Raw genomic sequence first — 18,608 nt, 5'->3', positions numbered from 1 at the left:
CAGGGACCGGAAGCAATGCACTCAAGTGCTGGGCTGCAAAAACTTTAGAGACTACTCCCTCAAAGATTTCGGGTTCATGGCCCGGTACTCGGAGCATGACTTTGGGTCATGATCATGCTCCAAACGCCACAGATGCATGAGGTGGATCCATCACGGACATCATCCGGTGACAGGTGACAACATCTCAGTGCATCAGAATGTCAAAAAATTCAACAAAATCTAAAACGGGACTGTAAGGGTAGCTCTTGTTCGGATCTGTGCATAGGCTGGCAGCGAAAGTAAAGAATGGAATTCAGCAAACTGGGAAGGTGCCTATATAAAACCCGCAATGTCATATCTGATGACCATGACACCTAGGACTAACGTGGAGTCAACCAACACCACCTGACGGTGCGCAGGGATACTCTGCGAGAAAAATCTCCAGTTCCAGACTGATGCCTGGGGAAATTCTAAGGTAAGGAATCTGCAAGTAGAAGTCTCTATCAGACACCACTTTACTGTAATGGCTGACAACATAATGCCTGAATCTCACTCACTCATACGATTTGACTTAATAGCTACCAGAAAACTTGCTTTCCAAGTAGGATGCTGTAGAGTTCCTTCATGTATGGGTTCAAAGAAAGACCCCCCCATCAATTTTGATGATAATACATTCAACTTCCTGTAAGGAGATAGTTTTCGTAATGGAGGATAAATATTTTCAGACATTTTAAGAAACTTTTAATTGCTGGCCTTCTAAAGAAAGAGATAAGGAATGAAGGCTGCCTATATGCTCCAGCAGCTGCAAGGACACTTTTATAGGGGAAAATTAAGACCTGACTTTACAACGTACAGTAGATAATGCAATATTGTATCTTCCTGACAAGCAACTCGGTCAATCTTCCTCTTAATCCATCATATGCAGAATCCCTTCCATTTGGCAGCATAAGACAATCTCATAAACTGTTTTTTAGGCACATTCAGGATCATTGTGCATTCTGCAGTCAGGATTAAGTATTCATATTGTATGCATTCAGATGTCAAGCAATCAAATGCAGAGTTGTCCAACTGAGGTATAGTATCTTATCCATGAATATGGTTAGCGATTCTTTCTACACTATAGTTTCACATGCAGTCTCTCAGACAGGTGGAACATGTCTTTAAACAACCAATGTCTTGGTTATTGGGGGGTTATAAAGATCAGCCTCTCTCTCTCCTCTCTCTCTCCTGATTTACTTTGGCCATCACCTGTGGGATTAAAGGTACTGGAGAAAAAGTGTGGATAAATATTCCAGACCAGCGGATCAAACATGCATTCTGAAGGGATCCTGGCTGTGGCAACCAGGATGCGAAGTCTCAGCATTTTGTAGTATCTGCCTTGGCAAAGAGGACCACCTCAAAAGCTGAAAACATGATTGAGAAATTTGTTGCCAGTAACCCGCTAGTGATCTTCTAACCTGCATCTGTTTAGAGCACCTGCCTGATAATTTTGAACACCTGCCCGGTGTATCTCTCTTAGGTTGGGATTTCTGAATACTAATCAGTGCTGTATCTTTAGGCTTCTTTGGACAAGACCCTCAACCTGGTCCCTTCCTGTTTCTTCAGGTGATGTACCATTGTTGAGTTGCCTGAATCAAACCTTTGCCATTTGCTAGGCCTGGGAGGAAGGATTTCAAAGTCAGATGGTCTGCTTTGCATTTCAGCATGTTCATGTGATAGGATATCTCCAGCCGAGACCATACATCCTGACCCTGCTAGCCCACAAGATGGCATAGGAATGAGGAATCTCTGACAACAGTTTGTTTAGGATTAGGTTTCTGATAGTGGACAACTTTTTCTGAGATTGCTCCATTTTGTCCACCAAGAGAAAGATAACAATGCTTGTACTAACAGCATCAATTCCTATTTTCCCAAGCACTGACTCCACAGGACCTTTAGGCATTATGGCAGCAGTATCATGCACAGCCCTACCTGAAGTACTAATGTGAAGCAAGAGGCTATTGAGCCAAAGAGAGACAGTATTATTCTCACTGTTGGGTTTTATGGAGGAAATTATATTGCATTTCTTCTAGGCGAGTAAACACTTTTACCAGACACGAATGTATGATTGCTGTCAGATACAGAATCAAGCCCTACGTAAGGAACCACATTGACCTTGTGTCAACTGCAATACATGGAATAAATAAGCATTGGATGAAAATTGTTTTAATTCATTCTTATGATCAGCGTTCACGTTACTGTGCGGCTTCAGGTTGGTGAGTGATGACGCACCAGCCATTTGTGCAATTTCATATTTGTGCTACTGGGACATAGCATGTACACAGCCTGCACGTCTAAAATCTTGCCATTGAGCATTTTGAATAAACTGTTGATTAAGTGAAATACGGGTGCATTCTATCATTACATTGTGAAGTGTCAGAGGTGTGGCATGGGGGTTTCATGAGTGATAAAATCCTGTGTGATCTGTATTTTTGCTTGTCCCTTTCTGCCCTTCCTGTTGTTCCTTGCCACCTTCCTCTGTCCATGTTGCCTGTCCACCCACCCACTATAATAAAACAAAAAAAGCACTATGACTTGGCTAATGTTTGCTACATCATAGGGCTTTTTTACTACCCTTTTTTAATCTTGCAGCCATGCACCAACCTTTCCTCCCACTGTCATCACTTTCTCGTAAGCCTACTTGCGGTTGTTTGCTCCCATCTACTCACCAAAAAAGTGCTAAGACACTGCTGGCTGCGTCTTAGCACTTTTTATTTTCTGCACACCTTCAAGGCTGTGTGTCCCACTTCTCTCTGTTATGCTTCCACCCTGCAATCTTGCCAGCAATAAAAAAAAAAAAAAAACACTATAGCCTGGCCAGAGCTGGCAGCGTCATAGAGCTTCTTTTCACTTAACTTTCCGTCATGCTGCACAAGCAATGGGTCTCGCGTTTGTTCGAGTTAGAGCTATTAGCACTGTAAACTCCTAACCTGACTTTTCTTGCCACATAAATTGAAAATGAAAAGTAAAACAGTTTCACATAACTAACCCGACTTTTCTTGCCACATAAACCGAAAAGTAAAAGTTTCACATAAGCGAGCCGACAGCCGCCATGAGCGCAAAGCAGACATACAAAGGGAAATAAAAGTTCGCTCGCAGTGAAATCTTTGAGCAAAAGTGCAATTATCCATGTAACTGGCAAAAGTTCAACTATCCATGTAACCAGCAAAAGTTCAATTACCTATGTACCAGGAACGATGTCATGCAAAGCGCTCGACTACTGCCATGCAAGATCGTGCTGTGAAATAGAGAGGAAAAAGTAGTCCAGAAACCAGACGGAAAACATCGAGCCTCTTATGTTTACAGTGGTTGGTCGATGCGCTCGAGGAGGGCTGAAGACCGGAAAAGGCATAACGTATGCATGCTTTTCACTAAAGAAAGCAAGCGGATTTTGAAAGGCAAGCCCACGAACCAACGGAAGTGACTGACGTGACATGGGCGTGGTTAGAAGCCCAAAGAGAGGTTACAACAGGGGTCACAGCGCTTTGCGCACGCCCCTAAAATAGGACAAAGTAAGTCAACCTGTTCAGTTGTGAAATGCATTTAATTATTATTGCTTGTAAAGCAGATAAGAATAAATCACCACCTAATGAAGCACTCAAATTACTCGCTGATGCAAAGTTGCAGTGTCACTTTATTACACTAACTTTACAAAAGAGATGGAAAATAAATAGCAATCTAATTGGGCACTCGAAGTGCAGACTAAATAAATAGCCAGTATTTGTAGAGAGTATGAAAAACAAATCAAAAGGACAATTTGAACTAACTTGGTCACTGGAGAGTAAGGAACTATATTTAGGTGAATGTGAACAATTTGCACAGGGTTTGTGATGACACTCAAAGTGAAGGGATCCAGTGGGTAAACTGTCTGACCTATTGTGCCATGGAGTATGCTGTGGTGGATAGAAGTAAAATGTGAATGACAATTAAAAAGAACAATGGCTGAAGCACCCTTCCAAAAATGGAAAATAGTCTGCCACGATAGGTAAAGCTGTCTCAAAGACCAACCTGCAAATTAAAAGTAAATAATACATTGCAATAGTACCAATTTTAAATGCATACAATCACCATGCAACTTAGTGGTTTCCCAGAGATAAAGAATAGATATTTTAGTCATTTGAAAGCTGTTACCGACGTGGTACAAAAATGGCTCGGACTGAAAAACGAATGATACTTTGGAATTTTACCAATTTTACTTATTCACAAACTTAATCAAAATAACAATATTTCATTTTTTAAATGTCTCTGGAAGTTAAAGGATAGATTTTCTAGTAATGTCAAAGTTGTTACAGACATACAGAAGAGAAAACATACAAATTATAAGACAGGAAAATGATACATACGTACTGTGTTCGAGTTCAATGCTTACTGTCATCAAATTACAATTATGTAATTTTACATTACCTACGCAAGCAAGATGAATTTCAGAAGTCTTGTAGATGATGATACTGACCTCTACCCCAAAGCTGTACAGACTGTATCAAGTTGGAAAATTGATAAAATGATTGAGGTCTGAGACACTGGTTATAATAACCAATAGAATATTTTCAGTGACCTTATTAAGTCCCTTTTTAACAATATTAAAGGAGATGTCCCATAAGCTTTCCTTTTGTGTAATTTAAGTTCACAGTTGCTTTCTCTGGACACCTTTTTGATACTTTCTTTTCTTTGAAACTGAAATACATGTTTGTGTTCAAACTTGTAGAAGAAATATGCTACCATGAGTCATCGTTGTTGATGTTCTAAAAATGTTCTTGAATGTAGTTTTTGAAAGTCTGCTAGTACTTCTAATCTATGCTAACCCACATAGCCACAGTGTCATTCAAACTATGCAGGTGGTCTAAGAGAGTCTTTAACTTGTATGGTTGATAAATTACTTATTTTGACATTTTTTGCTTTATTAATCCTCAATTTGGAACATGAACACGTGCATGTGTGAAGTGTAGAAGTCACTGGGTTTATTAAAAAAAAAAAAAAAAAAAAAAAGGGTCAGGTCATCGTGTTTGAATTTAGAAGGACAGACTGCTTTGTAGATTTTGACTTCTGAAGGTCATTGGGGGAAGTTCTGATATTGTGCCTGAAATCAGTGAATTGCCCAATTAGGAAATACGCATTTCAGTCGTATATTACTAGCAAATGAGTAATACTTGCAGTATTTGGTCACAAACAGCATGGGTGATTGTTTTTTAATTGTTGTTTTGGTGCTAAGGAGGGCCCTCCTATCAATTGTGTGTGCCATGCCTGTGCTTTTTGTGAACATGGGATATATCCACTTTGTTGAAGTCTGTTAAATGTCTTGTTTTTGCAGTTCTTAAGATGTTGAAACACTATAAATTGTGATCAGATGTCAAAAAATCTGAAAATGTTCAATATTTCTGATTCAATGTAATGGATAACAACTGTTGGGATGGAGACTCGCAATAGCAGCCATAATTATCTAGTCTATAGTATACTGATGTACACATAATGGTGAAACTCAAATATATTTCTGTTGAGGAGGTGTTACGAGTCACTTTTATGTTGTGGTTCTTAGTTTTGGGAATGTTGACTTAGTGTTACAGTTTGTCGCTTGAGGTTTGTGAAATAGCAATGATGCCATCCACACAGAATCATATTCTGGGCATACAATGAAAGAGGATGAACCCAGAAACAAGGCTTCTCTAATTCTGAATGAAGATATCAGCATAGAAAGGTGCATGTACTGCTCCCATAGCAGTCCCTTGCAGCTGGAGGTACATCTTGTTGAAGCTGAAGATATTGTAAGTAAAACTATGTTACAACATTTCTACTACCATATTTTTGTTGCTGCGTAGCGAGCACACATGGTTTGTAGTGCTGATTTCACCGGTGTGAGATTGTGTGAATTTTTTATGGATGTATAGACAGTAGTCACATCAAATGTAGCCAAGGTGTAATCCTCCTGCCATTAAATGAATTTCATCTAGTTTAAGGAAAATATCTTTGGCATCATGCATAAAGATAGGGTGTTGGCAAAAAATTGTAACTGGAACTCAAGGTTTTCTGAAATGATTGAGAAAATCAAATTGATCTCCAATATTAATGGCCTGCCAGGGGATGGGTTGCCGGGTTTATATATTTCCAGAATCGGATACAAGGTGGGGATTGCTCGATATTGTATATATAGAAAGACGGTGGGGATCACGATGGTACTGCCTTTTGGAAAGTATGAAGTTGATCTCCTCAACATTGAAGATATTCCTTTCAACAATGATGACTTGATGGTGTAAATGAAGGCAAGCACAACACTGGTGCCTTCAAATTAACTTTTTTTGCTTCTTCTGTTTCTTATTGGAGACACTCTCAAGTATCGGAGAAAGCACTCGGGAAGAGGCAGAAGCTCCTCTAGACTCGTCATATGTATTACAGATGCTGAAGAGACAGCTTAAGGGTGTCTTGAATGCTCCCTACCTCCCAGTTTTAAGCCTTCAAGGCCCCTTGAAGTACTCCTCAATGTTCTCAGTCAATATGGACATTGCTCTGTCATGAGTTTAAGGAAGCCATAAGATGCAGAGGTTGAGGACAGCTCCCAGATGTCCTCCTTCCACATTAAGGGCATTTGACAAAAAATAAAGATATGTTCCCTTAGAAAAAATAGAGGCTAACTTGAAGGGAATATCTTGCAATATCAAAACATAGTACATATCAAGTGCCAAATATTACACAGGAAAGAAAATCAATTGTAAAAGCAATTCAAATATCTGAACAGCGACCATAACACAGCTTTTCTTATACAGGAATGCAGAAAGATGAACTGGATATTAAACTGAGACCAGCTGCTTGGAGCTGTGCCTTATGGGATACCCATGTTTGCCAGCAGGCTTCAAGCTATAGTGCAGCTTTTCTCTCTTGGCTTGGCCTTTGGAATACCTATATCTAAGGCGGAATAATGCCTAAATATTTCCAAATGTTTAAAACTATCATTCACACAGGCTTTAATCTTATACAAAATAGTCCATTTTAAAGAAAATGCAACTTAGGTTTTGAGGCACAGGGCTAGGGAGTCTTAAATGTCTTTCTATAAAAAAATATTTTTGAGTAAAAAAAACTGTTCTGGGATGCTACTGGCAGGGAAAAAGTTTCAATATTCATGAACACAAACAAAGATCCTACGATGGAGAATTGGTCTGTACAATATCTCCTTAGCATGGCAGGTGACAATATTGTGCAGGGCAATAAGAAAAGGGTATTGCAGGAGGCAGTTTAGGTTACTGCATGTTGATCATTGCCTCGGGGAAGGGCAGATTAGAGCTCAGCTAACTCATGCTAGTTTGAAGGGGACACAAGTGTCAGCTACAGCCATCTTACCATGAGTTGAGACAGAAGCCAGTTTAAGTCAAGTATTATTGCTGTCTCACTGTGGGTTTAAATAAGGGGTAGATTTGCTCAATGCTATTCACCTTGCTCTGGAGGGTAGGGCAACTTTCCAGCATGTAATGCCATTTCAAGAGCTGGATCTTCCTGCGTAACAAACGGCTCTAAGTGCAGAGGAAGCGACATGATGTACTGCCCAATCTAGAAGAGAGAGAGAGAAAACTCTTTATTCATTTACCAAAAACCGTACATAATCCAATAAACAGACCGGGCTCAATAAAGACCACTTGCACTTAAAGAAAAATGTGCATTCTAATTGAGTGCAAATGTTATAGGCGCCATCAAAGATATACTAAAACAGGGAAAGATCAGCCCCAGGTAGTGCTTCTACCTACTTCTTTACAATGAAAATGGTCTTGAATTCAACAAACACAACAAAAGAAACACTTAAACAGAAAAGTAAAACATTCAAATAACTTACACCTGATTATCTAAATAAAACAGGAGCCATAATGGACATGAGATTGCTTCTGTCACTATAGATGTAGAACCAAGAAGCTGTATTACCTGCCTGCCTGGAAGTTGACTTTGCAGAAGATGAATAGGCCTACAATTACCGCACAAAAATAAACACCTGTGTGTACATACTGCCCCAGCCAAGCAACACCTATTATGCCCTTGCAGTCCTCCATACTACGTTTGCTTAGTCTCAGTCAACATTCACATTTATATACAAAAACAAGGGATGGTGGGGTGAGCTTTAGGAGGCTCTATAAAGAAAGCTACTATTATACGTTACTTGTCCTTATTCTTGCATGAACTATGCCATGTTTTCACATGCCTGAGAAAGTTTCCCAGCACTAGTATTTAAAGACTAGACAGCTACTATGACGTTTAAGAGTTCACCCAAATATGTACTAAAGCGGAGCTTGTCTCAACTAAGCACATTCTAAAGACAACATCAAAGACACTGTGCTTCCAAAAGGTGAACATCAAACGGCTGATCGATTCAATAATAATGGACTCTAAAAGGCCAGTGAGGAACTCTTGGCTCCAACTGTATGATCACGAGTAACATGAATGGCAAGAGAGGCCTTGCTATGTAACCCACTAGTACATGCAATACTATTAAATAGCCAATTAAGGTTTCAGCTGATCATACCAGCAGACTAGTCACAATAAAATATATTCGCCAATAAGCTCGGTGTACTACTGCACTATTAAAGGAAACAAATTAGTGAAAAGTACTCTACTTTAATGAAAATTTGAAAATACCTTTGGAAGGCCAGGAAGATAAGTAGGAAAAATTATCTTTCTTTGTATAATAGCACATGTACTAAAGTTCACAGTCCAGCCATTTTCAATGTCCCCTATTAAAAATCACATGGTGCACCAAGGACTCGAGGCACGTTACAAAGCACATGGCTAATTGTAGCCACGCCATCTTGAATATGAGATGCTGTATACCGAACAGTACAGTGTGTTAACTCCAGTTAAGAATGAATTACAGAAACCAGGATGTGACGGAGGCATGCTATTGGTGCAGTACATTACAATTTATGTACATTTACATTACACATATTCAGGATTTGAGGCAGAAGCGTGAAGTGTGAAAGCTTGAAATAAAACCTATTTCTTGATCAGGAAGTTAGCTGCTAAAATACATTTTTGTGAATCTTGAATAATCTGCTGCCAAAGACAGTGCAACAACTAGAGGCCATATGTACGAACACATTTTCCCATAGACACAGAATGGGTAAAACCCTTTGCTACATCTGGCCCTAGGTCTTTATCAACAACTTGGAAGGAGGAGTGGATGTTCAATTGTGATACAATGAGTCAGTAAGCTAAATTTAAAGTGGAAATGATGTAAAGACGGAGAATGGGACCTCCTGCTCAGGAACCATGGAACTGGGTAATTATGAGCCTGAAGTTCTTCACCACGGTCAATGGTGGAGTAAGTGAGATTTTGACTCCATTGTTCTGTTTTCGTTTAGAATTCTTTTTTTATTCCCATGGGAAAAAAGTCCATAACATCCATCTGATAGTTTTCTTAACTGCTTTAGTGCGGGTGTTGGACCCTGGCCGACACCCACACTACCTCCCTGGTGCGTGTCATGACCAATGGCCGACACCAGGGAGGGGGTTAAAAATGCACCCCAGGATTTTTTTAAATGTAAAAATACCCCAGGAGACACAGAAGATCTTCTGTGTCTCTCCCCGCCCCCCTAACCGGCCCTTTGTGATGTCAGCGCTTCACTGTTTGTTTTCTTCATCGGAGGAAACGGCTGCTTCCTGCTCCAGTGGGGAAAACAGCCCTAAACGGTCTTCCCGCCATTCGGGAAGGCCTTATTTAAAAGGGGAGACTCTCCCCTTTCAAATGAGGCCTTCCTGAACCGGTTTCTACGATCGAGGGCCAGGAAACCCCCACTAGACACCAGGGATTTCACTTGGGGGGGGAGGGTCAGCCCTAGTGGAATGAGATTTAGGTCTTATCAAAAGTTGTTGTTTGCCTTAATGTAACATGTTTGAATACATTTAACAATCCATTTAGATAATCCTTGTTTATAGATAGGATTAGCTTTATGTGGTTGTTGAAAGGCAACGAAAAGCGGTTTCGTTTTTCTAAAATCTTATGTTCTATCCACATAATACATTAGAGCTCTTTTAAGGTTAAGAGTGTGAAGGGGTCTTTCAGCAGTTGAATCTGGCTGTGGGAAGAAGACTGGCAATTCCACTGTTTGGTTAATGTGAAAAGGCGATACAACCTTTGGCAAGAATTTTGGATTAGTTCTAAGTACAACTTTATGCTTGTGTACTTGAAAAAAAGGTTTCTCCAGAGTGAATGCCTGTATTTTACTAACTCTTCTTAATTAAGTAATAGCTACTAAGAAAGCAACTTTCCAAGTTAGATATTGAATCTCACACAAATGCCTGGGTTCAAATGGTGGCCCCATTAGTCTTGTGAGTACAATATTTAGATTCCAAGCAGGAACTGGTGTGGTTCTTGGTGGAATAACACGTTTTAGTCCTTCCATGAAGACTTTAATAACTGGAACTCTAAAGAAAGAGGTATGTTGTATAGTTTGTAAGTATGCTGATACAGCAGTAAGATGAATCTTAATAGATGAGAAAGCTAAATTTGCTTTTTGCAAATGAAGTAGGTGGGATATGAGATCTTGCATAGATGCTGTACGTGGGTCAATATTTTTAGATTGAAATTAATAAACAAAACGTTTCCACTTCTTAGCATAACACTGTCTAGTTGTAGGTTTGCATGCTTGTTTGAGAAATTCCATACACCCTAATGGAAGTTGCAAATATCCAAATTCTATGACTTCAGGAGCCAAATCTTGAGAGCACTGGGATTTCTGATTTGACCTTTGTTTTGTGTTAACAAATCCGATCTGTTTGGAAGTTTGCAGTGAGGTACTACAGACAGATCTAGGAGTGTTATGTACCAATGTTGTCGTGCCCACGTGGGGTCTATGAGTATCATTGTGAGAGAAGTTTGACACAGTTTGTTGACCAGAAATGGAATTTGTGGGAGAGGGGAAAAGCATAAGCAAATATCCCTGACCAGTTGATCCATAGAGCATTGCCCTTGGACAGAGGGTGTGGGTGCCCGGATGCAAAGTCTTGGCATTTTGCGTTTTCGCTTGTTGGAAAGAGGTCTGATTATGGTGTACCCCACCTCTGAAAGTACTGTTCAAGTACCCGAGTGTGAAGAATCTCCCATTTGTGTATTTGTTGGTGTGTCCTGCTTAGCAGGTCTGCTAGCTGATTGTGAATTCCTGGGATATATTCTGCTAGTAAGTTAACATGATTGTGAATTGCCCATTTCCATATTGTTTGGGCTAGAAGGGACAGTTGAGAGGAATGTGTCCCCCCTTGTTTCTTCAGATAGTACATGGTTGTCATATTGTCTGTTTTTATCAAGGCAGTTTTGTTTTTGATGAGGGGTAGAAATTATTTTAGGGCAAGGAACACAGCTAACAATTCTAAATGGTTTATGTGATAAGTTAACTGTTTTGAGTTCCATTACCCCTGTATGGTAAGGTGGTTGAGATGAGCTCCCCAATCTATCATTGATGCATCTGCTGTTATTGTGGTTTAAGGCACAGGGTCCTGAAATGACCGCCCCTTCATCAAATAGCTGCGATTCCACCATTGATGGGACTTGTGCATCTGGCGGTCTAACAACACTAGATCTTGCAATTGACCCTGTGCATGAGACCATTGTTGTGAGAGGCACTGTTGAGGTGTTCTCATATGTAATCTTGCATGTGGTACTATCGCTATGCAGGATGCCATCATTCCTAATAATTTCATGATAAACCTTACTGTGTAATGTTGATTTGACTGCATTTGTGTAATGAGGTTTTGGAAAGCTTGTATCCTCTGTATATTTGGATAAGCTAAGGCGTTTGTGTATTGAGAACTGCACCTAGGTAAGGTTGAACCTGTGCTGGTTGAAGATGAGATTTTTGGTAATTGACAGTGAACCCTAATGTGGGAAGGGTTTTTATTGTGTATTGGTGTGTTGTTGACATTGCATAATAGTGCTTGATTTTATTAGCCAATCGTCTAGATAAGGGTAGACATGTATGTGTTGTCTTGTTAGGTAAGCCGCTACCACTGCTAGACATTTTGTGAATAATCCTGGAGCTGTTGCTATGCCGAATGCTAGAACTTTGAATTGTTAGTGCTTTCCTGCTATTCACAAACCATAGGTATTTTCTGTGAGCTGGATGTATGGGGATATAAAAATACATATCCTTGAGATCTAATGCAGTCATGTAATCTTGTTTTTGTAGTAGTGGAATGACGTCCTGCAGAGTTACCATGTGAAAGTGTTTTGACAGGATATATAGATTTAGTGGTCTGAGATCTAGAATGGGGCTGAGAGTGCCATCTTTTTCGGGAATAAGGAAGAATAGGGAGTATACTCCTGTTCCATGTTGAGATTTTGGGACTAATTCTATTGCCTCTTTTAGTAGTAGTGATTGTACTTCTTGTTGTGACAGAATGTTGTGTTCTGGGGACAGCCTGTGATAACGAGGAGGACTGTTTGGAGGGGTAGAAATCAATTCTAGGCAATAACCATTGCGGATAATTGAAAGTACCCGTTGGTCTGTAGTGATATTTTGCCACTGGGAGTGGAACTGCAGTTGTCGGCCCCCCCACAGGAGATGTGTGGGGTTGCGGTATGCTTAGTAAGTCACTTTTTTGATGGGGTAGTGACACTTTTTGAGGCTTGGAATTTTCCCCTGGCTCTGAAGTGTTGGCCTATATAAGAGCCTCTAAATTCTCCTCTTTGATATTGTTGTTGTTGGCCTTGTTTAGGTTGGGAGATAGAAGCATCTGTAGATTCTGCAGATTGAGGCTTGAAGCCTCCTCTAAACTGTTGTTTACGAAAGGAGCCTCTATAAGGTGTTGTGTATAGGCCTCCCATTGCCTTTGTAGTGTCTGAATCTTTCCTGGCTTTCTCGATTGTTGTGTCAACCTCCGGACCAAATAAGTGTTTTTTGTCTAAGGGAACATTTAGTACTGCTTGTTGCATTTCTGGCTTGAAACCAGAAGATCTTAACCATGTATGTCTACGTATGGTTATAGCAGTATTTACGCTCCTGGCTGCTGAATCTGCAGCATCAAGAGCAGACCTCATCTGGTTGTTGCTTATTGTCTGACCTTCTTCAACAATTTGTTGAGACCTCTTTTGATGTTCTTTCTGGCAGGTGTTGTAATAATTCTTGCATTTCGTCCCAGTGTGCCCTGTCATATCATGCTAGCAAGGCCTGTGAATTGGCAATGCACCATTGATTAGCTGCCTGTGTAGTTACTTTCTTGCCAGCAGCATCAAACTTCCTGCTTTGTTTGTCAGGGGAGTGGTAGCCCGTTACGACTGGCTATTAGCCCTTTTTCTGGCAGCACTGATGACAACAGAGTCTGGAGGCACCTGATGCGTGATGTCAGCTGGATCTGTGGGTGCAGGCTTGTATTTTTTTATCCATACGTGGTGTTAAAATCCTAGCCTTAACAGGTTCCTTATATATTTAGTCTGCATGTCTGATCATGCAGGGCAGCATTGGTAGGCACTGGTAGCGTGAATGCGTGGAAGATCGTGTATTGAAAAGGAAATCCTCTTCTAAAGGCTCACTATGCATAATTACCCCATGGTACGCAGCTGCCCTAGAGATGAACTGTGTGTATGCTGTTGTATCTTCAGGTGGCGAAGGCTTGGAAGGATACAAGTCTGGGTCATTTGTTGGTATGGGCTCTGGATCATACAGATCCCAAGGGTCAACTGTATCACCCTGCGAATAAGTGTGGGAATGAGTCGGTGAAGGCAATGGTGGTAGGCTAACAGGTGGTGGTGAAAAAGAAAGTTGAGGTGAATGTGGTGGAGAATTTTGCAAGGGTAATGGCTTCTCCTTCCTTTTAAAGATCTTTGCTGGTGGTGGAGCAGTATCAAGATGTTCTTGGAATGCCAACTTTCTTTTTTTTTGTGGAGGAGGTGCAGCTATTATCCTCCCAGTCTCTTATTGTATATTGATCCTTGATTGTTTATTGTCCATGATTTCAAGTACAGGCTGAATGTCAGACTCTTCAGAAATATATTCTGATGTTTTTGGCGATTTAGAGGACTGTTCATCGAATGTCTTTGAGCTCTGCTTTAATCGGCTCGAAAGTCCTTGTTCCTCCGTATACGAATATTTTTTCGGCTCCGAAGTTGACAATTTTTTTCGGTTCCGAAAGTTCTGCCTGTGGTTTAGTCTCCGAAGCTGGTCATCGAAGTTTCGCCTCCGAAGAGTGCGGGCACCGGCTCGGCTCAGATGTGGAGCTTTTGTTAGATTTGCTCAACTCCGGCATTGAAGCTGTGTGGCCTTTTTTCGGCGCCGAACCCAAAGGTAGGTCGCCGACGATTTTCTTTCGGGTGGAACTATGGCTCTCTGGCAGTGGTGCACCCAAGGCCTTAGTTTTGGTAGTGGACGTAGGGGCAGTTGTACTCACATGCTGAGCTGTGGTGAGTGGTTGGCCACCTTCATCCGAGTCTTCTTCAGAGTCGGTGTCCTGGATGGAAGCTGCCGTCTGGGCCTGTTCTTCCTCTACGGAGTCAACGTATTCTGTATTTTTCGACACCATCTCCAGTCTTCTGGCTCTCCGGTCACACAGTGTCTTTTTCGACCGGAACGACCGACAGGCTTCATAGTCTTCCTCTCGATGGTCAGGAGAGAGACAGAGATTACATACCACGTGTTGATCTGTGTACGGAAATTTCACGTGGCATCGAGGACAGAATCGGAATGGAGTCCGATCCACCAGGCTTCGGCGTGGTAGGCCCAAATTGCGTGTATTTTGGTTTTCGACTATACTATTGGTTCGATTTAGATGGAAACACGATCGTAACAATACGGACGGTCAAGTAGAGTTTTATAAAGTTTCTGAATCTAAAATCTCAGAGCGAGATGAAACACGTCTGAACCAGACAGCAGAAAGAAAACAATCTAACAAAGGAGTCAATGCCCATGCGCACTATGACTGAGAGGAGGAGTTACTGAATCCAGTGACTCGAAAAAAGACTTCTGGGAAGAAAAACAACTTGTAACACTCCTGGCGGAAGCTATGCATAGCATGTGTATCTGCAGCTACACATGCCATTGAAAATATATATATATATATATATACATATATATATATATATATATATATATATATACATACATATATATATATATATATATATATATATATATATATATGGAAAATGTCACTTACCCAGCATGTTCGGTTGCAGATTCACATGCTATGCATATTCTGCCATCTAGTGTTGGGCTCAGAGTGCTATAAGGTGTTATTCTTCGAAGAAGTGTTTTCGAGTCAAGGGATCGAGTGACTCCTCCTCTTCGGCTCCATTGCGCATGGGCATCGACTCCATGTTAGTTTGTTTTCCCGCAGAGGGTAATGTAGAAGTGATAGAGTATAAAGAAAAGAGATGTCCATGCAAATACATATATATATATATATATATATATATATATATATATATATATACATACATACATACATACAAGTGAATGTGTAACTTAAACGCCTACAGGCTCCCGGGGAGGCGGGAGGGTGCATGTGAATCTGCAGCGGAACATGCCACGAACAGATGTACACTGGGTAAGTGACATTTTCCGTTCGATGCCATGTGTAGCTGCAGATACACATGCTATGCATAGGTTACAAAGCAGTTTTGCCTCCCACAAGCGGTAGTCAGCCTGTAGGAGTTGAAGTTGTTTGAAATAGTGTTCTTAGTACAGTCTGTCCTACTGTGGCCTGTTGTGTTGCTAACACATATACACAGTAATGCTTGGTAAATGTATGTGGTGTTGACCAAGTGGCTGCTTTACAGATTTCTGCCATTGGTATGTTCCCTAAGAAAGCCATTGTAGCCCCATTTTTGTGGGTGGAATGTGCTTTAGGTGTTACTAATAGCTGCCTTTTAGCTTTTAGGTAACATGTTTGGATGCATTTTACTATCCATCTAGCTAGTCCTTGCTTTGAGATAGGGTTACCAGTATGTGGTTTCTGAAAAGTCACAAATAACTGTTTGGTTTTTCTAAATGATTTCAATGTAATACATTATAGCTCTTTTAATGTCCAATGTATGCAGGGCACTTTCTGCTACAGAGTCTGGCTGTGGAAAGGAGACTGGCAGTTCCACTGTTTGATTGATATGAAACGTGATATCACCTTTGGGAGAAATTTTGGGTTTATTTGAAGTACAACTTTATGGTTGTTTACTTGTATGAATGGTTCTTGAATAGTGAAATCTTGGATTTCACTAACTCTTCTTAATGAAGTAATTGCAACTAGGAAGGCAACTTTCCATGTTAGGTATTGAATCTGACATGAATGCATAGGTTCAAATGGTGGACCCATGAGTCGTGTGAGTACTAAGTTTAGATTCCACAAAGACACTGGAGGTGTTCTCTGTGGAATGATGCGTTTTAATCCTTCCATGAAGGCTTTGATAACAGGGACTCTAAATAGAGAGGTGTGCTGTATATTTTGCAAATACGCAGAAATTGCAGTGAGACGTATTTTGATGGATGAAAAAGCTAAATTTGCTTTTTGCAGATGAAGCAAGTAACTTACAATGTCTTGTATTGACGCTGAAAGAGGGGCAATCTGTTTAGATTGACAGTAAAACGCAAACTTTTTCCATTTGTTTGCATAACACTGCCTGGTAGTGGATTTTCTTGCTTGTTTAATTACTTCCATACATTCTGTTGGAAGATCTAGATATTCAAACTCTAAGACTTCAGGAGCCAAATCCCTAGATTGAGTATTTTGAGATCTGGATGCCTGATCAGTTGCTTGTTTTGCGTTAACAGATCTGGTCTGTTAGGGAGTTTGATGTGTGGTACCACTGACAGATCTAACAGTGTTGTGAACCAGGGTTGACGTGCCTACGTTGGTGCTATGAGTTTAAGTTTGTTTTGTTGCAGTTTGTTGACTAGAAATGGAATGAGCGGGAGATGGGGAAAAGCGTAAGCAAATATCCCTGACCAGTTAATCCATAGAGCATTGGCCTTGGATAGAGGGTGTGCAAACCTGGATGCAAAATTTTGGCATTTTGCGTTTTCGTTGGTGGCGAATAGGTCTATGTCTGGGGTTCCCCAGTGACGAAAGTATGTCACTTGGGGATGAATTTCCCACTCGTGTGTTGATGATCTCGGCTGAGAACATCTGCCAATTGGTTGTGTATTCCTTGAAGGTATTATGCTACCAGGTGAATGTTGTTGTGTATCGTCCAATGCCAAATCTTTTGTGCTAGAAGGGACAGTTGTGATGAGTGGGCCCCTCCTTGTTTGTTTAGGTAATACATTGTAGTCATGTTGTCTGTTTTGATAAGAATGTGTTTGTGAATGAGAAGAGGCTGAAAGTCTCTGAGTGCTAGGAATACGGCTAGCAATTCTAGATGATTTATGTGAAGTTGTTTGTGTTTGTTGTCCCATTGTCCTTGAATGTTGTGATTGTTGAGGTGTGCTCCCCATCCAATCATTGATGCATCTGTTGTAAGTGTGGTTTGAGGCACAGGGTCTTGAAATGGCTGCCCTTTGTTTAAGTGTGTGGAATTCCACCACTGAAGCGAGATGCGTGTTTGGCGGTCTATCAACACTGGATCTTGAAGTTGACCGTGTGCCTGCGACCATTGCTTTACAAGGCACTGTTGTAAGGGCCGCATGTTTAATCTTGCATTTGGGACAACGGCGATGCATGATGCCATCATGCCCAACAGTTTCCTTACAAATTTGACTATGTACTGTTGGTTTGACTGAACTTGCGCTAATACATTGTGGAATGCTTGCACTCTTTGTGGACTTGGGCTTGCAAGTGCTGTTTGTGTATTTAGTGTGGCTCCTAAATACTGTTGAATTTGCACTGGCTGTAGATGGGATTTTTGGTAGTTTATAGAGAACCCTAGTGTGTGTAGGGTTTGTATTATAAAATGTGTATGATTTTGACACTGTGTATGACTGTTGGATTTTACTATCCAATCGTCGAGATATGGGAAGACATGAATGTGTTTTCTTCTTAGGTAGGCAGCTACTACTGCTAGGCATTTTGTAAATACTCTGGGAGCTGTTGTTATCCCAAAGGGTAACACTTTGAACTGGTAATGTTTTCCCTGAATTACAAACCTGAGATATTTTCTGTGCGCTGGATGGATGGGTATGTGAAAATACGCATCCTTGAGGTTTAATGTTGCCATGAAATCTTGCTGTTGTAGCAGTGGGACTACATCCTGTAGTGTTACCATGTGAAAGTGTTCTGATAGGATGTAAAGATTGAGAGTTCTGAGATCTAATATTGGTCTCAAGGTTCCGTCGTTTTTGGGAATAAGGAAGTACAGAAAGTAAACCCCTGTTCCTATCTGATTTTGTGGTACAAGCTCTATGGCTTGTTTGAGTAATAGTGATTGTACTTCTTCTTGCAACATGGAGATATGTTGGGAGGAGAGTTTGTGTGGTTTTGGAGGTATATCTGGGGGAATTTGTGCCAATTCTATGCACTAACCATTGCGGATAATAGACAATACCCAGTTGTCTGTTGTAATGGGTAGCCAATTGTTGTGGAATGTTTGCAGTCTTCCCCTCACACAGGAGGTGTGATTTGGGAAGAGATGGAGAGAGTCACTGTTTTGGCTGTGAGGCTTGTTTTGTTGGCTGATATTTTTCCCTGCCTCTGGGGGAATTGGCCTT

The 18,608-nt window shown here is 40.8% G+C and overlaps 1 protein-coding gene across 1 annotated transcript in view; it reads right to left on the bottom strand.

The window, feature by feature from the left end:
- COG7 (component of oligomeric golgi complex 7) overlaps positions 1-18,608 on the bottom strand; it is a 223,176-nt gene that overhangs the window by 11,158 nt on the left and 193,410 nt on the right. The window contains exon 16 of the mRNA XM_069209670.1: positions 7,437-7,551. Within this exon, the coding sequence (XP_069065771.1) occupies positions 7,437-7,551 (115 nt within the window). The remainder of the gene's footprint in view (positions 1-7,436; positions 7,552-18,608) is intronic.

The sequence above is a fragment of the Pleurodeles waltl genome, chromosome 10 (assembly GCF_031143425.1).
Source record: "Pleurodeles waltl isolate 20211129_DDA chromosome 10, aPleWal1.hap1.20221129, whole genome shotgun sequence".
Taxonomy (NCBI): domain Eukaryota; kingdom Metazoa; phylum Chordata; class Amphibia; order Caudata; family Salamandridae; genus Pleurodeles; species Pleurodeles waltl.
The sequence above is the reverse complement of the archived record's forward strand: the minus strand, read 5'-3'. Positions and strand labels throughout refer to the sequence as shown.